The 20,700-nt window shown below is 49.6% G+C and overlaps 9 protein-coding genes across 9 annotated transcripts; 4 read left to right on the top strand and 5 right to left on the bottom strand.

The window, feature by feature from the left end:
- The first annotated feature begins 377 nt into the window (after positions 1–377).
- DFJ58DRAFT_818981 (FAD dependent oxidoreductase) lies at positions 378–2,983 on the top strand. Its single transcript, XM_041391890.1, has 11 exons — positions 378–981; positions 1,032–1,135; positions 1,186–1,221; positions 1,310–1,508; positions 1,566–1,696; positions 1,751–1,777; positions 1,821–1,871; positions 1,923–2,048; positions 2,104–2,261; positions 2,312–2,384; positions 2,435–2,983. The coding sequence occupies exons 1-11, from the start codon at positions 834–836 to the stop codon at positions 2,834–2,836; spliced, it is 1,455 nt and encodes a 484-aa protein (XP_041236937.1). The 5' UTR covers positions 378–833; the 3' UTR covers positions 2,837–2,983.
- Positions 2,984–3,301: 318 nt separating this feature from the next.
- Positions 3,302–5,516, bottom strand: DFJ58DRAFT_818975 (MFS general substrate transporter). The gene is made up of 9 exons (XM_041391889.1): positions 5,264–5,516; positions 5,144–5,210; positions 4,953–5,086; positions 4,238–4,787; positions 4,072–4,185; positions 3,924–4,015; positions 3,734–3,867; positions 3,554–3,686; positions 3,302–3,501 (listed from the first exon to the last, which is right to left on the bottom strand). Exons 1-9 carry the CDS (start codon positions 5,435–5,437, stop codon positions 3,355–3,357), a joined length of 1,545 nt encoding a protein of 514 aa, XP_041236936.1. The 5' UTR covers positions 5,438–5,516; the 3' UTR covers positions 3,302–3,354.
- A 286-nt stretch (positions 5,517–5,802) lies between these two features.
- Positions 5,803–7,181, top strand: DFJ58DRAFT_818972 (Peroxin 13, N-terminal region-domain-containing protein). Its single transcript, XM_041391888.1, has one exon. It carries the CDS (start codon positions 5,912–5,914, stop codon positions 7,046–7,048), a length of 1,137 nt encoding a protein of 378 aa, XP_041236935.1. The 5' UTR covers positions 5,803–5,911; the 3' UTR covers positions 7,049–7,181.
- DFJ58DRAFT_865298 (major facilitator superfamily domain-containing protein) lies at positions 7,072–9,355 on the bottom strand (the record flags this gene model as incomplete). Its single annotated transcript, XM_041394154.1, has 14 exons — positions 7,072–7,445; positions 7,500–7,567; positions 7,616–7,633; positions 7,686–7,717; positions 7,766–7,823; positions 7,873–8,065; positions 8,119–8,215; positions 8,270–8,622; positions 8,681–8,738; positions 8,805–8,882; positions 8,937–8,985; positions 9,038–9,066; positions 9,116–9,142; positions 9,195–9,355. The coding sequence occupies 14 exons, from the start codon at positions 9,353–9,355 to the stop codon at positions 7,356–7,358; spliced, it is 1,311 nt and encodes a 436-aa protein (XP_041236934.1). The 3' UTR covers positions 7,072–7,355.
- A 1,198-nt stretch (positions 9,356–10,553) lies between these two features.
- Positions 10,554–11,323, bottom strand: DFJ58DRAFT_174703 (uncharacterized protein). Its single transcript, XM_041379039.1, has 4 exons — positions 11,133–11,323; positions 10,992–11,078; positions 10,841–10,937; positions 10,554–10,787 (listed from the first exon to the last, which is right to left on the bottom strand). The coding sequence occupies exons 1-4, from the start codon at positions 11,162–11,164 to the stop codon at positions 10,587–10,589; spliced, it is 417 nt and encodes a 138-aa protein (XP_041236933.1). The 5' UTR covers positions 11,165–11,323; the 3' UTR covers positions 10,554–10,586.
- Positions 11,324–11,360: 37 nt separating this feature from the next.
- DFJ58DRAFT_847051 (uncharacterized protein) lies at positions 11,361–12,086 on the bottom strand (the record flags this gene model as incomplete). The annotated part of the gene is made up of 5 exons (XM_041393393.1): positions 11,361–11,404; positions 11,527–11,568; positions 11,604–11,662; positions 11,768–11,821; positions 11,926–12,086. 5 exons carry the CDS (start codon positions 12,084–12,086, stop codon positions 11,361–11,363), a joined length of 360 nt encoding a protein of 119 aa, XP_041236932.1.
- Positions 12,087–12,432: 346 nt separating this feature from the next.
- DFJ58DRAFT_847050 (uncharacterized protein) lies at positions 12,433–16,203 on the bottom strand (the record flags this gene model as incomplete). The annotated part of the gene is made up of 5 exons (XM_041393392.1): positions 12,433–12,469; positions 12,491–12,528; positions 12,692–12,707; positions 13,006–15,395; positions 15,505–16,203. 5 exons carry the CDS (start codon positions 16,201–16,203, stop codon positions 12,433–12,435), a joined length of 3,180 nt encoding a protein of 1,059 aa, XP_041236931.1.
- A 1,594-nt stretch (positions 16,204–17,797) lies between these two features.
- DFJ58DRAFT_174464 (uncharacterized protein) lies at positions 17,798–18,993 on the top strand. The gene is made up of 2 exons (XM_041379038.1): positions 17,798–17,893; positions 17,954–18,993. The coding sequence occupies exon 2, from the start codon at positions 17,971–17,973 to the stop codon at positions 18,634–18,636; it is 666 nt and encodes a 221-aa protein (XP_041236930.1). The 5' UTR covers positions 17,798–17,893; positions 17,954–17,970; the 3' UTR covers positions 18,637–18,993.
- On the top strand, positions 18,468–19,946 carry DFJ58DRAFT_174435 (uncharacterized protein). The gene has a single exon (XM_041379037.1). The coding sequence runs from the start codon at positions 18,705–18,707 to the stop codon at positions 19,536–19,538; it is 834 nt and encodes a 277-aa protein (XP_041236929.1). The 5' UTR covers positions 18,468–18,704; the 3' UTR covers positions 19,539–19,946.
- Positions 19,947–20,700: the final 754 nt, after the last annotated feature.

The following is a 20,700-nucleotide window of genomic DNA, read 5'->3' as shown; positions in this document are numbered from 1 at the left end:
TGCGGCACGCGGCGCGTCAGTTTGCTACCCGATCCAGGTGAAGAAAGTACTAGATAGTGTGTTTCGGACTCGGAGGGGAGTGCAATTCACTTTCAGGTTATTTTCCACCAAATTGATCGTGATCGTGATGGGCGGAGTAAAGAGTTATGTAATCCATCAAAACACACTAGTGCAAGAGCGGTAGTATCGAACGGCGCTGGACGACGGAGTCTGCGCAGATACAGGCAGGAGGAGTAATAGTTTACCTGCATTCAATGTCTCTGTCTATTAAGCAGCGGACAGAGTTTTTTTTGCCTTGTCCTTGTTATGTAAGCAACGGAAGTCTCATAGAGCATTAAGGTTAGGGTTATTCTGGGTTATTCTATGCATTTCCTAACGACGACATCAATTAATGTTGCCTCGTCTGATCTCATCCGTCATCCTCATCAACAGCATTTTCCTCAGCGAGCAGTTCAACTTCGTCAACGCTCTCATCTTCTTCGGTCCTAAACTCCTGAGTTCTGCTAACAACACTATGAATCATCAATGGAATGGGAGAAACCAGCTATGTAATCTAATTAATAAAAAATATTCAATTGATGTAACATTGACTTGACACCTCTTGGCACTCATGACAGCTTTAATAGCTTGAATCGAGGATATTGATCATTGATGGTCGGAGTCTCGAGAAGGGAATTCAAAGCTTTGCTTATTTCCTCAGGCTGCGGAACGACATACGGCATCGTACTTGCCATTATCTCATATTCAGCGACGGCCTTCTCATGCCTTCCGAATTTGTGATTTAAAGAGTCCTGCTGAAAGTCGCTTGATGTTTTATTCTCTCGTCAAAGTCAATGACACTCCTTCCTGGCCTGTCTTTCGCAGTCATCTCAGGCCTCATTGGCCTCTCCGGCTCCACAGAGCTGCGGAGAGCTGACTATACTGCGACTTGCCAGGAGATCGCTGCTGCCGCGTCCTCTGCGTCCAAAGTGTATTACATCGGTGAGTGCATTCAATACCAATCACCGCAAGAGGGACTAAGCAATGCACAGGGTCACCCCAATACACCGAGGATAACGAGCATTGGGCTTCTTCTAGTTCTCAAACTTCTGCATGCTCCTTTGAGCCCGCGAACGCACAGGACGTCGGAATCGCTGTAAGTTTAATAGAATCTAATGTTTAATTCCGCTTGCTAACGAAGACTAGCTCCAATTATTGGCCAAGGACCAGACCCCATTTGCAGTGAGTCCATCAACTATTTAGCTTGCATTTTGATCGTCACACGCGGCTGTGTTCAAGGTCAAAAGCGGTGGTCATTCGGTGAATCCAGGGTTTTTCGTCAACCCCTGGAGTCCAAATTGCTTTGTTTTCATTTTCAGAAGTCGTATACGACCCGAATGCTCAGACAGCAACTATTGGCATGGGGTTAATTTGGGATGATGTCTATTCCGAACTCGAACAATATGGCGTGACCGTTGTAGGAGCGAAGACTACTGGTGTTGGGATCGGCGGCATCGTCCTTGGAGGAGGTAGGTTCACTTGCTCGTCGAAAAATATCGGTGATTGAACGTTTTATTTCTGACCAGGATATTCATATCTCAGCAATCAGTATGGTTTGTCGGTCGACAATGTCATATCGTTCGAGCTTGTGATGCCTAATGGCACGGTTGCGAGTATCACAAGTTCTTCGAATCCAGATTTATTCTATGGCCTTCGAGTAAGTGTCTTGACATGCAGACAGTCAGCATCTCATTTTCTTGATTTTTTTCAGGGAGGATTCAACAATTTGTGCGCGATGGTATTGCTTTACGGATACCAGTGCACGTGCTGATCTGCTGTAGGGAATTGTTACCACAGTGACTATGAAGACGTACGCCCAGTCTCAAGTCTGGGTACGTACCGTACTTCTGCATTGGTGCGATACTAATGGCAATTGATTACAGGGCGGCCTTATCTCGTACACGGCGGATCAATGGGATGCAGTCAATACGGCCATAGCTAATTTTGTGTCGACAGTCACCGATCCAAAAGCCTGTTTGTACAGCACAACTGACTATGCGTCTGGGGTGGTGCGTTACGATTGATTCACGTGAGGACCATATCCGAGTAACTGATTTCGGATAGGTAGCGATATTAACCATTCTGTTTTATGATGCGCCGACTTATCCTGATGGTATTTTCAACGAATTACTGGCAATCCCACACTCTGCTGAAGACATCTCGACGAGGGCATATTTGAGCCTCATTCAGACTTTACCTGCAAATGCCTCATCGGGCCTAAGGTACGTCAATGGTGTTCAGCAACTGGTTTGGTTGTCTCAGTTGGAGACAGGGCTATGTTCCACTGGGTGCCTATTGAGCAATTCACGTCGTCTATGCTACAAATGGTCCAGAACCAAACACTGGTGAGTCGCACTTTTCATCTGATCAGGGCACAACTCAGCAGAGCGTCCAGGTTTACGGCGAGCAGCTGTCGCAATCAAGCGGAGTTTTGATCTCATACGATCTCGTCCCTCTCCTTCCCTCACTCTACAGTCACTCCGACACGCCAGCTGCTTTCCCTTCTTTACGGGATTCAGGACAGGGGTACTCGTTCATTGAGGTGTATTATGGGTGGACTGATCCGAACGATGATGAGGTGATGCTCCAGGTTGGTGCAGAGAGCGCTGCCTACATGAAGCAGTTTGCCGTGGACGCTGGTCAGAACGTTGCGAATGCACTGATATACCCTAATTGTGCGCCTCCTGGCACAGCTTTGGCGGATATATATGGGGATGCTGTGTCGAGTCTGCATTCTATTAGGAGTGCCGTTGATCCAGGTAATGTGATGGGACTCACGGGAGGATGGAGATTCTAGCTGGACTATTGAATATCTGAGGAGCATTTCAATAATTATACAGTACTGGATGTTTAGGTCTTATGAGGGGATGGCGATAGTTATGGACTTGCATATCATATGTAAATGCTTTGATGGATGATGGATGCTGACAGGTTTCTCTATTGCAAGGTGTTGGAATGAGTTATCAGGAATTCCATCTAAAATCGAGACAGCTAGGATAGAACAGAGAATCATCTAATCAACGCACTGGGGTAGCATTGGCTTTGTCAGAAAGTAGCGCTGGCAGCGGGAAACCAGGATAAGCTCATACACGAAGAAATTGGGTTGTGTAACCGAAGTTCACGATCGTGGAGAGGGATTGAACCAAGTCTGCATGATCATGTGGGTGGTTGGTATGCTGAAGATTATTGTGAGCAATTCAACATGCGAACCCTGACTATGCTTCATTCCCGGGATCTGCGAGATACTAAGTACTAGACTAACTGCCCATCAATATTCAATCAGCGTCGATCGGACCCTATCGGACCTATGATTGTCTACTTGGCATCCAGTTTCTGCTTCTCCCTCTCAACACTGGCTTCTCTCCAGTTCCTGCCTTTGTACAACACCAGCAGAATCATGCACTGAACGACAACCATCAGACCTGCCCAGAGAGTATACAGACCACCGTCGCCAATTGTGTCCTAAACTAACCTCAGATCTGGCCTTCTGCGAACTGCTATGACCTTGACTCACTTGTAAAGGAACCGCAATCTCGGCGGCGACAAAAGCAAACAGACCACGGACAAAACTATTCGTTGCTACTGCCATGGATGAGCGACCAGTGTTTGCATCGACAAGGTACGCCAGTATGCTTGTGTAGGTCCATCTATCGTGAATGAGAGCAAAATACAATATAAAACGGAGTGAACATACACGGATAGAAATCCAGCGAGGAACAGCATCACACACACAGCGGCGATACTGACTCGTTCTTGGCACACCCAGGCGTATCCAATCACAGAAAGAGGTGACCATAACATGACGATTTTCGTGCTCTCGAGGCGCATCTGCATCGATTTGCATCAGCCACATGCTGAGCTAGGTTTAGTGGTTCAATGTTCACCTCTGGAAAGCTGACCCCTCCGTTTGCGGCCTTTAGCCGAGCAAGTGTCCGATCGGACCAGCGACCACCCAATATGCTGCCAGTTACGCTGCCTGGGATAAGTAGATGCATCAGGCAAGTGTTACCAATTTGCTTATAATTCACTCACCAACACCATAGGCAAGCAAAACAAGGCCAGTCTTCAATGCATCATAATCATAATACATCGACAATGTTCTTGCGCATGTATACGCAATACTAAAGCTAAACCCAAGTATTAAGCCTGGCGCAAGAGGGCATAAAAATAGGCTTCAGCAAGAAATGAGAGCACGCACCTGATGTTATCATGATAACAAGGTTGTTCTTGCGGCTGACGATCAAGAGGTATGCAGGGAAAGGGTTGATATCAGCCATAGACATTTTTATATCTTTAATGGCCGATGCTGGAATAACCATTCGCTGTGCTTCGATATCTTTTGAAGTCGTTTGATTTTCTCTGCCCACTTCTGACTTCGAAATATCTCGCGACTCGTCCTTCGCTTCCGACGACTGCTGCTCTTGGAGCCTCGAATTCAATGCGTTCTGGTAAGTCACACTCCTCTCCTTCCTGAAGGTGTCCTTGAACAAGAAAAGGAGTGCCAAAAATATTATGCCTCCCCAGATGGCCAAGAACCAGAAAATTGCCCGCCAGTTGAGGCCCTGTGTGAGTGCACCACCAAGTATTGGTCCTAATGAGGGACCGAGGAGAGGCGCAGAGTAGTAGACACCCATCATTGTACCTCGTTGATGTGGCTCGTATATATCGGCCAGAGTGGCAGTTCCGATAGCGAAAACTGCGCTTGACCTACTCCAAGTGAGCACGGTCACGAGGATCGAGGAACTGTCCTACCCTGCGCCTTGCACAATTCGCATCCCAATCACCAAACCAATAGTCCTTGACATGGCCACGATTGAAGATCCAATTATAAAAAGTGCAATGGATAGAAGGTACACAAGCTGGACTCAGTCAAATTAGTAAACGACACTCTAAAGGTAGCTATAAATACAAACCTTGCGGCCCTTTATCTCGCTAATCGCACTCCAAACGACAGGGAAAGTGCCTTGAGCGAGAATGAACAGTGACAAGCTCAGGCTAATATCTCCACTGCTGGCGTGTAGCTGTTGCTCGATTTGAGCATTGGCAGCTGTTTCCTGACTGTTCAACCGATATTGGATATAATAGTATCACGGACGCAACCTACGATTTTGTATGTTCGCCGCCAAACCCGCAAACATCGTGGCTCCAGATATAATGAACAATATAGTGGTCTGTAGTTGTGTTCAATCAACTCCTACTTACATAGTAAGCCAGAAGGACTTACCTTCTTCGTGTTTGACCATGTTCGAGGGTCGTCATCAACCACTGCATGTTCTATGTCAAGCTTAATGGGCTTATTTGACAATATTGAACTGGGCGAGTGCGTCTGGGTATTAGTATGAAATTTCACATTCCGGACCTCTATAGGTGACAAGTTCGTACTCTGGCTTTCTGCCATGGGCGTAAAATGTCCGATGCACAAGTTGAAGATTATACGACAGTGTATGATTTTATAGATAGTTCATGGATAACACGAGCGCCAGAAAGCGAACATTGTTTTGCCAGTGCCGATGATAAGCACATGCTGGATGGAAGGACTCCACTAACTATAGTGTGTCGGAAAATGTGGCCGGTGGGGTGGCATGACTATAGAAGCTCAACATGGGCGGCGGCCATTGTCTTCATTTCAGATGGCCGCTGACCGAGGAAGGCCCCCCCGAAGTCAAACGACCTGGTTAAGTTATTAAGATTTATATTTTGGATTGTCATCATCTAGAGCTTGTCTTACCATGGAATTTCGGATGCCCGGTGAGTGGGAGGTAGAGTCAATCTAATAATAGGAAGAGAACCGTGGCTTACGTAAATCGGAAGTTGTGCTGTTTCACATTCACACCTTCGTCTCTTGTCATCGTCGGCAACGGTGAGCACGCTGATGGCATCACCACCCAAACCCTGGGAGCGGGGAACAGCGACATCAGCCCCAGCAACCATCACCGCCGCAACATCTACTACGCCGAGCTTATCTTCTTCAGAACCACCTTCAGTACCTGCACGTCCCCCAGCTCTCTCCAACCCATCTGCATCTACCCTCGCGCCCTTCAGTTCTTTACAGCCATCATATAACACCCCATATTCTCCGTACTCTCGCCTTGGGTCCACGTACTCACCCTATGGCTCAAGTATGTACGGTGGCTATGGCGGAATGGGCAGCAGTTATGGCACTGGGTACGGCGGATATGGCATGAATAACATGAATAGCATGTACGGCGCCATGCCAGGAATGCCCGGAATGCCCGGAATGGGCATGTACCCTGGTATGGATCCCAACAATCCTTCCTTTTCGCAGACTCTCGAAGCCACGACCCAACACACCTTTTCCCTCCTCCATTCCATCGTCCAGACTTTCTCGGGCGTAGCACAAATGCTCGAGTCCACATTCATGGCGACGCACAGCTCATTTTTCGCAATGGTCGGCGTCGTCGAGCAATTCAGCCATCTTCGCAATGCCCTGGGCAGTGTATTAAGCCTCTTTGGTCTTTTACGGTGGATGAAGGAGCTCATTACGGGCCGCTCCAGCTCTACCGGCATCCAGGGTGAATTCAGAGAGTTCATCAGCGGCAAGCCCGTCCAGGGCCCAATGGGTCCTCCTCCTATCAAGCCTAGCCGAAAGCCTATTATAATATTTTTACTCGCTATTTTCGGCGTCCCATACGCCATGACGAAGCTCGTAAAAATCCTCAATGAGCGTGCGATGCAACAGCAACAAGCACAAATTGGTCCCGGTGGTTCACTAGGTCCCCTTGATCCGTCGACACTTACTTTTGCACGCGCGCTGTATACATTCACACCTTCATCTCCGTCTGAGCTTGCGCTCAAGGAGAATGAGATCGTCGCTATCATGGGAAAGCTGGATCCTAGCACCGGTGTGGAGGTAGATCCACGGTTAGAAGTGGAGAGCGAATGGTGGAAAGGTCGGACGCGCGAGGGTCGCGAAGGCTGGTTCCCGAAAAAATGGGTTGAGGTTCTCGAGCGGAGGAAGCCTGCGGAAGAGGACAAGAAAGCCGTTTGAGTGTCGGGTTCACTTTTCTTACACTATCTTACTTTTTTGATTTCGATCAACGCTTTTTGGTTGTTCTACATATAGAGACCCAAGATGTACTCATAGTATACTTCAAAGATATGCGGTTTCGTGACCATGGTACCTGAAGGAACGGGAGTACTGAGAACTTTGGATCCAGAGAAAAGACAGAAGCCGCCATGGTGACTGAACACAACAGTCTAGTTATCCATCTCATAAATGCCGCTGTTAACTAAATGATCGAAGTATGCGTATGTATCATATACGAATGTCGATATGGGAGGAGGGCATACATGGATCAAACAATCCCCCCGCCTGCAGTCTTTTGACGAAACTTCAATATGAGCTGCATAGATACGAAAAAAATGGTTCCGCAAGTCGTGATGCTCTAGATAGCCTGTCAACCAGAAAACAAAAACGCCGCTTCACGTGATCCACTCACCCCAGCTAAGACAGCAGGCCTCCACCAGATGTAATGCGAGGTCAAGACAGCTCCGCAAATCGGAGCACCTAAGCCGAAGGTAAGTGACGGTCGAGAAAAGCCAGCGGCACACATACCAAAAAGTGATCCAATGCCTGTGGACGCAGGTCAGGACGTGACCCGTCGGATTTAAATCCACGGACTTACCAGTCATCGCGAACGATATTCCAATTCGAACACTTGAACGACTTGTCAGCGTGAACCAATGTCATGCGTCGAGCAATTACCCAATATCTAAGTCTTCGGGGGTCAGATATGATATCAACGGGGCAATTAATGCTATGACTGAGTTGACACTTGGTGAGTGTTGGAGGTGTGTCAAGAGCCTACGCACAGCCTCCAGAAAAATATCCATAGCTCATACCTATCAGTGCCGCGCTGGTCACCGATCGCAAGCCAATCATTGAAAATACTATAGCGGATGATATGACCGAGCAGCCGACGACCGTATTCGGGATGCCCACGTAGGCGGAGACAACGCCAGCGGTAAGTCTTCCCATCAAAGAACCAGTATGGAAGATTGTGAGCTGTAAAGCTAGTACTGAGTAACTCCTTGTCAACTGGTCTCAGGGACGCGCACCGAATAAAACGTAAATACTTCGCTTAGACCGTGCAAACGAGAGTCTAGTTGGAGATAAAATAACATAAAAAACAACCCGACATCGAAAGCAGCCATCCTAAACAGTGGAAACTGTCTGAAGGTTCATGCCATCAAGTGTTGACTCACTCACCCTAAACACGCACAAACATAAGGACGATCTCTCCACGAGTTTTGTAAAACACGAGTGTAGCTAATGGCCTTGGGTTGCGGTGGAAGCCGTGTGTGCATCAGGAAATATGCTATGAGAAGCAGACCGCTAATCATGCCTGCACTAACACGGACACCATTTGCAAAGCCAAGTCCTCCATTGATGAGGTTGTTGAGCATAATCGGTTGCAAGATTGCACCTATCGACGGCCCTGTAATGACGAGTGCCATCACGAGAGTTCTACGTCGCTGGAAGTGATGAGATACCACGGCGACCGAGGGAACATTTGTAAGGCCTATTGCAACCCCGGAACCGATACCTTGAGAAAGGAAGATCTAACACTACTGTCAATTGAGTTATACAGTAACAAAAACCAGACTTGCTTGATAATACCCATTCGGCTTCGCTAGTGACAGCATAAAGAGGGAGAGACACTGGAGAAGACAGCCGACTTTCATCACGTGATAGCTGGATGTATGATCAGGGACACTTTTATGTGAACTGCCTGAATACATACAATATGCCCCGGTCAAGCAACCTTCCTGACACGAGACCGACTGAGAATATCAACAATGCATTAACAGCTCCTATCCAGCTATACCATTCTAAGTCAGAAACACGAAACAGGCCAAGTCTAAAGCTCACTGACGCGATTGCAGATGGTGTATAATCTGTCAGATAAGTTCGAGCATAAAAGTCTGTGTATCATGATGATCAACTCGTTCTGCAAAACAACCCAGCGGACATTACCTTGGAAGACGCCGTAGGAGGTGGTAAATCTGGAACGCGATTAGCGAAAATGGACCATAAATGCTGAATCGATTTTACCCAGCACCACAGAATTGTATCAAAAAACTTGTCGATGTTTTAATGATGAGTATGCAGCGATAGGTATTCAAACACTTACGCTCCTAGCGCTGTGCTCCAAGCTTTTACGCCACCCTCGGGAAAATCTGACGGGTCTAAGTGGTCGGCATCACCTGGATCGCCAGTAATTTTGACCCATTGCAAAGTGCTTTGGGAAGCCTGTGCTGTAGTTTCATTCCCAGTGGGGAGAGGTGTAGACATGGACGACAGAGATGAAGGTGGGGGATGGTATGCACACCCGGTACTGGAGCATCATGATTTATTTGAGAGGAGTCAGTGAAACCCTAAGGCAGCAACCCTTGAACCCGTACCCTCCAAACCCAGAGTCAGCATCATGGAGCCGCGGTGTTACCCGTAAGAATTGATTACCATCATGATCATTCCAGCTTCCGAGTGATGGGGAAGTACCATGCAGACGTGTCAGGTATCGTTGGAACCAGCTCCAAGTTCTTCGAAGGAGGACAATGTAAATAGGGAAGATCAAATATCCCGATCAGGTGCGACATTGTTACGGAACCCCGCGTTCACATGCGTTGGCAATGCGGGGTAGTCGCGTATATGACTCGGACTTCCGAAAGGATGGACGACGGCCTAGTGAGCACATTTTTTGGCATGTCTTCTAGCGATTGTCCCAGAGCCCAAGCTACGACCGGAACCATAGGTATGACATCATGTAGCTAACTAGCTCGGGACCGGGGATCCCTCGGTGCTACATACGATTCGGATAAGTGAAAAATGTTGAGTTGCGCAATCTGGCCAAATACACTTGCTTCGAATTCAACTTGATAACCAGACTTCCACACCACGATGGGAAAGTATCATATCACGAGGCCCTTTCACGTATCTGATCGAAGTATGCATATGTAGCATATACGGATCTCGATAGGGAAGGAGGGCATACGTGGATCAAACAGCCCCCCCGCCTGCAGTCTTTTGACGAAACTTCAATATGAACTGCATGGATACGAACAAAATGGTTCAGCAAGTCGCGATGCTCTAAATAGCTTGTCAGCCAGAAAACAAAAACGCCACTCCAAAAACGCCACTCCACATGATCCACTCACCCCAGCTAAGACAGCAGGCCTCCACCAGATGTAATGCGAGGTCAGGACAGCTCCACAAATCGGAGCGCCTAAGCCGAAGGTAAGTAACGGTCGAGAAAGGCCAGCGGCACACATGCCAAAGAGTGATCCAATGCCTGTGGACGCAGGTCAGGACGTGACCCGTCGGATTTAAATCCACGGACTTACCAGTCATCGTGAACGATATTCCAATTCGAACACTTGAACGACTTGTCAGCGTGAAAGCCATGCGTCGAGTAATTATCCAATATCTAAGTCTTCGGGGGTCAGATATGATATCAACGGAGCATTTAATGCTATGACTGAGTTGACACTTAGCACTTAGTGAGTGTTGGAAGTGTGTCAAGAGCCTACGCACAGCCTCCAAAAAAATAACCATAGCTAATACCTATCAGTGCCGCGCTGGTCACTGATCGCAAGCCGATCATTGAAAACACTACAGCAGATGATATGAACGAGCAGCCGGCGACCGTATTCGGGATGCCCACGTAGGCGGAGACAACGCCAGCGGTAAGTCTTCCCATCAAAGAACCAGTATTGAAGATTGTAAGCTGTGAAGCTAGTACTGAGTAACTCCTTGTCAACTGGTCTCAGGAACGCGCACCGAATAAAACGTAAATCCTTTGCTTAGACCGTGCAAACGGGAGTCCGCTTGGAGATAAAATAACATGAAAAATAATCCGACTTCGAAAGCAGCCATCCTAAGCAGTGGAAGCTGTCTGAAGGTTCATGCCATCAAGTGTTGGCCCACTCACCCTGAACACGCACAAACACAAGGACGATCTCTCCACGAGTTATGTAAAACACGAGTGTAGCTCATGACCTTGAGAAACGGTGGAAGCCTTGTGTGCATCAGGAGATATGCTATGAGGACCGTTAATCATGCTCGCACTAACACGGACACCATTTGCAAAGCCAAGTCTTCCATTGATAAGGTTGTTGAGCATAATCGGATGCAAGATTAAAGCCATCGACGGCCCTGTAATGACGAGTGCCATCACGAGAGCTCTACGTCGCTGGAAGCGATGAGATACCACGGCGAGCGAGGGAACATTCGTAAGGCTTATTGCAACCCCGGAACCGATACCTTGAGAAAGGAAGATCTAACATCACTGTCAATTGAGTTATACAGAAACTAGACTTGCTTGATAATACCCATTCGGTTTTGCTAGTAACAGCATAGAGAGGGAGAGACAATGGAGGAGACAGCCGATTTTCATCACGTGATAGCTAGATGTATGATCAGGCCCATCAGGGACACTTTTATGTGAACTGCCTGGTTCAACACACACGATGCGCCCCAGTCAAGCAACCTTCCTGACACGAGACCGACTGAGAATGTCAATAATGCATTAATACATTCATACCTCCTATCCAGCTATACCATTCTAAGTCAGAACCACAGTGACAAAACGGGCCAAGCTCACTGACGCGATTGCAGATGGTGTAGAATTTGTCAGATAAGTTCAAGCATAATAGTCTGTGTATCATGATGATCAGCTCGTTCTGTAAAACAATCACCGGACCTCACCATGGAAGACGCCATAGGAGCTGGAATATCTGGATCGCGATGAGCGAAAATGGACTATAAATGCTGAATCGATTTTACTCAGCACCACACTGGAATTGTATCAAAAAATTGACAATGTTTGATGATGAGTATGCAGCGATAGGTGTTCAAACACTTACGCTCCTAGCGCTGTGCCCCAAGCTGTTACGCCACCCCCGGGAAAATCTGACGGGTCCAAGTGGTCGGTATGACTGGGATTGCCAATGTTTTTGACGCGTCTCAAAGCGCTTTTGGAAGCTTGCGTTGCGGTTTCATTCCCAGTGGGGAGAGGTGTAGACATGGACGACAGAAATGAAGAAAGTGGGGGGTGGTATGTACACCCGGTACTGGGACATCACGATAGAACCGCGATGGCCGTGCAAATTGATCACCATCGTTCCAGCTTCCGAGTGATGGGGTAGTACCGTGCAGACGTGTCAAGTATCGTTGGGACCAGCTCCAAGTTCTTCGAAGGAGGACAATGTGAATGGGGAGGATCAAATAACCCGATCAGGCGCGACTTTGTAGCGGAACCCCGCGTTCACATGCGTTGACAATGCGGGGTAGTCGCGTATATGACTCGGACTTCCAGGATGTACGACAGCGGCACAGCCCAGTGAGCCATTTTTTGGTGTTTTGTGTGTCTTCTAGCGATTATCCCAGAGCCCAAGCCACAACCGGAGCCTATGATGCTATGTAGCTAACCAGCTAACTAGCTCGGGACCGGGGATCGCTCGGTGCACCTACATACGATAAGTGAAAAATGTTGAGTTACGCAAAAGTGCCTGATATTAGTACACGTGCTTCGAATTCAACCTTGATAACCAGACTTCCATACCACGTATCATAGCACGAGGCCCTTTCACGTATCCCCTCAACGTGTGTTAGAACACCTTGTTAACGTACCAGTGTGACTCCGTAGCTATGTAATGCATGCATGGTCTGTTACTAAACCCCGCGTCCCCTCGTTTCTTCCCCTCGACTCGCTCATTCACAGAAAACCGCAAGGACCAAAACGACGATGCAAATTGATAGACGACAGATACATAAAACTGGACAACGACCATTATTTCAACAGAACAAACTACTACGATAAAGCAAGGCCCAACCAGTAAGCCGCGAAAACAAAAAACAATATAGCAAAAAAAAAACTATGAAACAAGTGACCACAGCATTAGTGTAAAATAAGTCCGTCTTCGTCTTCCTGGTGATGAAATTACAAGTGTCTAGCTGAGCCTGAGCTTTGGCCTAGGCGCGAGGCCCAGTTCTCCATTTCCATCTTGGCCTTTGGCCATTGGGCCGTTCGAGCACTGGACGCACGGGTCGGTTCTATCTTGGTCTCGATCGCGGGTGCTGATTTTTTCTTTCCTTTCCCTTGCTCCCAGATACTCGTGGTTGGGTCGTTGGTGGGTTTTTTGTTGGAAGCGGCGGGGGTGCTTTTCACAGGAACATGAGCGTGTGCATGGGCATGAGTATGGACGTTCTCTTGCGGTTCTGGCGCCTCGAAGCCAGCGAGCTCGCCTCCGCTGATGGCGTATTGCATCCAAAGAGCGCTCTCCATGCCTTCGCCTGAATCTTCGTCGCCACTCTCTTCGGCGTCCATTGATGGCGTCCATAGCATGTGTGGAGCGGATTCGTCTGCGGCTTGTGAGATGGGCTGACCCTTGGCGAGGTTACTCCAGTAGGAAGATCCCCATCCGTCGCTTTCTGCTTCACCGGTGGTATCTGGTATGGCAGACGCGGGTCGGATCTGGTCCCATTCCTCCTCCCCTTCTTCCTCTTCCTCCTCCTCTTCCTCGTCCTCACTGACATCTTGGACCAAAACAGATTTCGAAGAGGATTGAGCACCGCGACGAGCCTCTGGCTGCGTCTCCAGCTGCGGCGGCGCCACCTTCTTCGCCTGCTTGCTCGACGACAACGCACCCTTGAGCCCAACACCCCAAGCCGTCTCAGCTTCTTCATCAGGCTCTTCAGTGACAGTGACCTTGGTTTTCTTGGTCGCCCATCCACCACTCGGCGCGGTCCACGTCTGGTAGGGGTCTTCCATGGATTCCACTGGTATAACCGGGGCTTGGGCTTTGCCTTTCTTCGCTGGCGCGGTCCACGTCTGGAAGGGGTCTTCCGTGGGTTCTGCAGGTATGATCGGGGCTTGGGCCTTGCCTTTCTTCGCTGGCGCGGTCCACGTCTGGAAGGGATCTTCCGTGGGTTCTGCTGGTATAGTCGCAGCTTGGGCTTTGCCTTTCTTCACCGGTGCAGTCCACGTCTGGAAAGGATCTTCCATAGGTTCTGTGGGTACCATCGGGGCCTTGCCTTTCTTCCCCGCTGCTGCCGAACCCCAACCGCTAGCGGAACCCCAGCTGGGAACGGAGATCACAGGAGGAGCAGGCTCGACAACCTCTTCAACGACTGCAGCCTTGCCCTTCTTAGCAGCCGGCACAGGCGCAGACGTAGTAGCTCGCGCAGTCTTAGAGTTCCACGCAGCGAACAAGGGATCAGCATCTTCATCCGGCTCCTCCTCGATCATGACAGACTTGGAAGACACCGAAGCCTTTGCGCTCTTCGCACCCCAAACTGGAGGAGGCTCCGCATCCGCATCGGGCTCTTGATTGAAAGTGACGGTTTTGGGCTGCTGGGTGACGCCTGGCGTCTTTTTCCCCTTCTTGCCCTTTGCGGTGGGAGGTGCGGGTGGTTCGAAAGGCTCGTCCTGCGAGCTTGAGCTTTCTGTCTTTTTGAGCGCGCTAGGTCGGCTGGATGCGATGGCAGAGACAGGTTGTTTGCCTTTCGCGAAGCTCGCAGCTTCAGCTTGATCCTTCAAGAAGGCAGCTTCGTCAAAGCCGGGGATGACATGTGCGCTGGCAGACTTCTTGAGTATGCTGGGAGGATCGGGCTTCGTGGGTAAGCTGCCCGTGGAGAGGTTCTCTTTTTGGCTGGCGAGTTTAGGAGCGTGAGTCGTCCATCCTGCCTGCGTGGCGGGAGGGATCTTCGAAGACGAGGCGCTCGCGTTGAAGCGGGTCTGATTGATCGCCTTCTGAGCGGCAGCCTGCTGCAGGATCCTATGCTCCTGCAACCTCCGATCGCGTTCCTGATCACATAGCTTCTTCCTCTCAAGCTCCTTAGACTCGCGAAGCGAGAGCATGTTCTCCTCGTGTTCATGCAATGTAAGCAGTCTGCTTTCTCTGGAGCAGGTGCTATTGTTGCTCTCGAGCAGCCTCGCGAGCTCGATCTCGATAGCAGATGCCTTTGCGTGAAATTGCTGGATCATCTCAATCCGCACATCCATCTTGAACTCGAGGAAATCGGCGGCCATTTTCGCTTTGAGAAGCTCTTCATCGATCGGTTCGGCTTCCTCTTCGGCGATAACAGGCCCGATGTAGCGTTTGCCTGGGAGAAGAGTGTGGGTGGCAGATAGGGGGGATATTTTGGTTGTGGGCTGAGGGGGGGAGTGGGAGGAGAAGAGGGGAGGAGATGCGGATGAAGCTGCGGATGCTTGCCGGGAGATGTTATCCGTTGCGCGATTTCTGTTGGTGGATTGGGATTGGGAGGCGCTTGGGGGACTGCTAAGCCAGCTTCGGAAGCCCAGCCTTGGAAGCCGAAGACTGCGCTGCTTTGGCTGTGGTCAGCTGGTGCGCGACCTGTGTTTAGGTTGTTGAGTGTTGCCAAGTTGTCCTGGGCAGTGACATGTCAGGGTGACACGTCATGATAACAAATCCGAGACATACCATGGCAAGCTCCGGCAGTTTTCTGGCTTGCTTTGCGGGGGAAATCGTGTCTGTGAAGAAGGAAGAGGGGTTGACGAGCTGGAAATTGGCTGTAATGGGCGTTGGTGGCGATTGACGGGTTGTGAAGAAAGGAGAAGAATCCCCGAGTTGGGGTTCTTCAGCCGCCAACGCCACCGACTCGTCTATTTCATTGGAGTCAAAGGGGGTGGAGCCCTCGTCTTCTTCGTTATCTTCATAAAAAGCATTGAAGACGTTGATGACAGATTGCTGTTCTTCCTGTGTGATATCTGTCCAATCGTCTACTCGGAGCTGCACAGCAGCGAGACGACTGTTCCACTCTTCATGAGCGGGTTCAGCAAGACGGGTTGTGATCTCGGAGAGTCTTTTCTCCATCTCTACGTGGCGAGGGTTTTGTTGAATTCTAGAGGATGATTTCTTGTATTTCGCGTCGAGCTCTTTGGTGAGTTGGTCTACGAGTTTTTTCTTCTCCGGCTCGTACCACGTTGAGATAAAATTTAGCCATTCCTTGCGGACTTTGGCTGAGGGGGTCTCGACGGGTGGAGGCGGCGGAGGGGGTTGGGGAGGGGGCGCAGCTTGTTTGACAGCTGGAGTTGCTGTAGGTTTAGGTTGAGCAGGGGGAGCTGCTGGCTTTGCAGGCGCCGGAGCGCTCTTTGCTGCTGTTCGTCGTTTTGGAGGCATTGATAGAGTAGACGAAAGATGAATGATGATTTTTTATGTTTAGGTAGGAGAAGTATATGGTTCGATTAGTGACTCGTGCGGCATGGAGCGCTGAGGGATGGCAATTCCCAAATTTCCTGAAAAAGACGATATCGGGTTTAGGATTGGTCCATGATAGGAATATAGAAAGCAGAAGATCAGGGAAGATACGGCTATCCGGAAATTTAAGGGATTAGCTGCGGTAGATATGCATGTGGTTTCTGGGATGGTTAGTTTGTGTATAATGAACTGGATTATTGATGGACTTACGATTGGCGATGTTTGGTATATAATTTTTTAGAAGACAAAGGAGAGTGAGAAGAGGAACGATCGCCTCGTGTTTACCTCGAGGCGGTCTCATTTAGATCAACTAATCTCGTAATCAGGTGATCTCTAACGCCGAGCACAACGAAGCTAGTCACCGCAGTTGCCCTACTACACCCATTAGTGGCGGCCTAGTTTAAAACATTACTAGCAGTACTGCTATCTACCCTGATCACTATGGCCTCCGATTTACAACTACCCTGAGGTATTAACAGAAGTCATTCAAAGGAGGAAACTAGTCAGATTTCGCTCCCATCATTGAGAGTAATCCCACCATTTCGGAATCTACTTACTAACCGCGACCCTCCTGAATCGTGTTAGCTTGCAAGTTGCAATCCGCTGTCACGGGGATATTTAGTAATTCACTTGCCCTTTCTCGTATTCTTTACCCGCTGGATGAGCGTCAATCACTCTGTGACTCGTTGACTCGTTGGCACAAAAAAGAAATTAGAGCCTTGTCCTCGGAACAACCTCGCAAGTCACAGGTAAACACGATTTTTTTACGTTCTTCTTCAACCATCACTCGCCTGGGCATACATTGTACAAGTGAATAGGAGACCATATCCTTTGCTTGTTATTCACTTTTCCAACGTATCCCCTCAAGCGATGACTCACTTCGGTGACCTCCCCGCCAGCCTCATTTTCACGCAAGAACATCACTTTTACATCATCCCGACCTTCAAGTGTGTTGACAACAGTGCATACAATCGCTATCAATGCTCACCTTGTTCTTTTTGTGAGTCTAAGCTTCGCGGGAGTTTATCAGACTTCGATGTAAGAAGTGCCGAGAGAAAAAAAGATGCAACGATAATAAGCGTGTGGGGTGCCTTGGATACTGCTACTAATTGTGGTCACTTCATCGAGCTCGACTCGGACTCTTCTACTGCTAGCCTAGTGCTGCACTCTGCAGTTTCGACATCATCGGCTTACCCGTTCCTAACCCCAGTTTCTACGTTCTACATACTCACGGGGTAAGCAAGTTACCTTTCGTTTTCAGATCAAACGATCTAAACGTACATATTCTTATAATCGCAATCAGTTCAACCTTCATGTCTGGTAATCACTGATCATCATCTGCACTCATCAACCTTGTACTACCCTTCTTTTCCATCTATCAGCCTCATCGTGAATGCTCCTGGTCCTCTACCGGCTGCGTAAGTCCGTCCGCCTATATTATATCCAGACTTCCCCAACGCGTGTCTTAACACGAGGCACAAATCACATCACAGGCTCGTCGCAATCACACTTAGCCGTCTTCTAACAGAGTGTTCGAGGTCATCCCTACCCCACCTCATTTCCAACTCCATTTCACTATTCCCCCCAAACGGCCAAAGTTCACTTTCCTCGAGTGCGTAGTCAAAGCTATCCTATCCTATCATACTTCGCTGATCTATCTCTATCTTTATAGTTCTGCCCTGACACGTCATGACGACCTTGTTTCAATCTACAACTGAATCCCCTACCAATCCATCAGCCGCTGATTTCGAGCCTGACGAACAATGGAAGAGTCGCCTCAAAGTCAATATCGAGAACAACTTGCGTTCAATGGTCGACGAAGCTAAACAGAACTTACACGACACCCTCAAGAGAGCCCCAGTCAGCGCTCTCGAACGCGAACGCTTGACCGAGGAACACCTCGCTACCATGAAGAACATCCGTAATCTTGCCGAGGAACAATTCCGCATCGCCCTCGAACGTGAACGCCAAGAACGCCGCTGGGCCGCTGGTCAAGTCTTAGATCAGGGATGGTCAGACGAAATGGCAAAGGAACAACAAGCCATCTTGGACAAGATTGAAAGAGAACGCAAAGATAAAGATAAAGCTGCTGTTCATTCTTCATCTTCATCTCAGCCTATCGCAGATCTTTCAATATCCCGTTCTAGCCGCAGTCGTTCTCCAGAACGTATTTGGACCCCGCAAGAACGTACGGAACTCGAGCACGAGGCAGATTACTTCCACAGTCGGGAGTTTGAGGAAGACCACGTACCACCACCTCGCGATACCGGCAAGGCTCGTGCCGTGTCTGTTAGTAGCAGTAGTCGGATCATACAGGCCCCCCACCACGTTGGATACAACAGACAGAAGTTTTGAGCGCCCAAAGCTTTCTCCTACCATCGACGAACTAGACGACATGCCTAGATCTGCTCGTTCACCTACCGATGCTCAGGACAGCATCAGACGCGGAAGCCTTCGTCGCAAAGCTAGCATTTCTACTAGACAAATTCCCGGAATTCTGGGTTCCTTCTATCACGCCTGAACAGGATGCTCAGATGTCTCGTACGTACAGTCTTGCGCGTCGTGGGAGCACCGCGAGCACCTCTTCCTATCGGGCACCATCTGTGCTCAACATCCCGTTTTCATCCGAACCGCACGACATGATACCCAGTGCGATAGAGAGCAATAGAGAACGTATGTCGGAAAGGGATAGAGAGCGTATATCATCTATGGATCTGGAATGGATCCCTATGGATAGAGCGAAAGATAGAGAGCGAACGACATCGTACACTTATGCTGAAGCTCGAGCTGGCATCACAACTACTCCTCAGAGGCTAGACGACCGTTATCCACCGCCCTTATCCTCAGTCGCACCCATCTTAAGCTCCGCAATCCCGTATTCTCGCTCCATAGAGAGCCCAAGCTCCACAGTCCCCATCACATACACCCGCCCTGCAGACAGCCCAAGTTCCATTGCATACACCCGCCCTTCAGACAGCCCAAGTTCCACCGTATACACCCGCTCAGACAACACCCGTCCCCCACCCTCAGCCAGCAGACCCATCGCAACAAAGAAATCCCTCACGTTTGATGACGGCGGGTTCCAGTCCAGCCCAAGTCCCAAAGGCTGGACCGGCCCCTCCCGCTCGCCCTACGACACCCGCTACGAAACCTCACGCTCTCCCCCAAACCCCAGAAGAAATCCCACGGAGTTGGCAATCTTCCAACTTGGGTTTGCGCGCGAGGGTGTCGTCTCAGGATATGCGCTATGGGTATAATAATGCGGGCGAGAGTGGGTATTATTCTGCGAGGCCTGTTCATACGCATCATGAGGTGGAGTATGAGCATGATGTCGATCTTGATGTTGATTGGCGGGAGTATGATGAGCGTCATATGCGGCAGAGGGAGGATAGCGTTAGTTTGAGGAGGAGGGAGGAGGAGGTTGCTCGGCGTGAGCAGGAGCTGAGGAGGAGGGAGGAGGATGCGAGACGGGAGGAGGAGGCTAAGCTGAAGGAGGAGGAGCTTAAGCGCAAGGAGGAGGAAACTAAACGCAAGGAGGAAGAAACTACACGCAAGGAGGAGGAAACTAGGCGGAGGGAGGATGAAATCAGACGCAAGGAGGTGGAAGCTAGGCGGAGGCAGGAAGAGGCCGATCGCAAAGAGCTCGAGGTCCGGAGAATGGAGGAGGAAGCGAGGAGGAAGGAAGAGGAAACCAAACGAAAGGAAGACGAAATCCAGCGGAAGGAGATGCTTGCGAGGAAGAAAGAGGAGGAAGTCAGGAGACAAGAAGCTCCAGGCCAGGAAACGGGCGGACGACCTCCGAAGACAGGAAGAGGAAGTGGCCAGGCGGTTAGAAGAAGAAGAGCAACGTGTCGCGCTAGAGATTTCGCGCAAGTCTATGGAGGCGAAACGCAAGGAAGATGAAGTTAGACGCAAGGAGGAGGACTGCTAGGCTCAAAGAAGAGGCGGCACGCGCCAAAGAGGAAGAGATCCAGAGGAAGGAAGAAGAACTCTTTGCGACGGGAGGAGGAGTTGCTTCGCCGGGAGGCAGAGGCGATCCGCAGATCAGACGACAAGCAGAAGGTTCAGCAGGATGAATTTCGGAAGCGCGAAGAAGAGATACGCCGCCAGCGCGCAGAAGAAAAGAAGAAACAGGAAAAGTACGAAGTGGGAGTCCTGGGGTTATTATCCTCCGGAGACTAGTCGACCCACGCCACCTCCCCAGATGGCTCCTTCTCAATCTCAATCTTCTTCGTCTTCTACAGGACCTTGGCCAATCCCCAATCGTAGTGACCGTAGCATGCCTGGACCAAGTCCGCCCACAGATAGGAGCAGCTTCGGATCGACCAGCACTAGCCGTAGCAGTGCTGGCTGGACTTCCTCGACTCGGCCGAGCTCGACCGCCAGTTCGCACCCACCGAGCACACCTAAGCCACCAAC

Source organism: Suillus subalutaceus, assembly GCF_016647625.1.
Source record: "Suillus subalutaceus strain FC151 chromosome Unknown DFJ58scaffold_199, whole genome shotgun sequence".
Taxonomy (NCBI): Eukaryota; Fungi; Basidiomycota; class Agaricomycetes; order Boletales; family Suillaceae; genus Suillus; species Suillus subalutaceus.
This window is presented reverse-complemented; position numbering and strand designations above follow the sequence as displayed.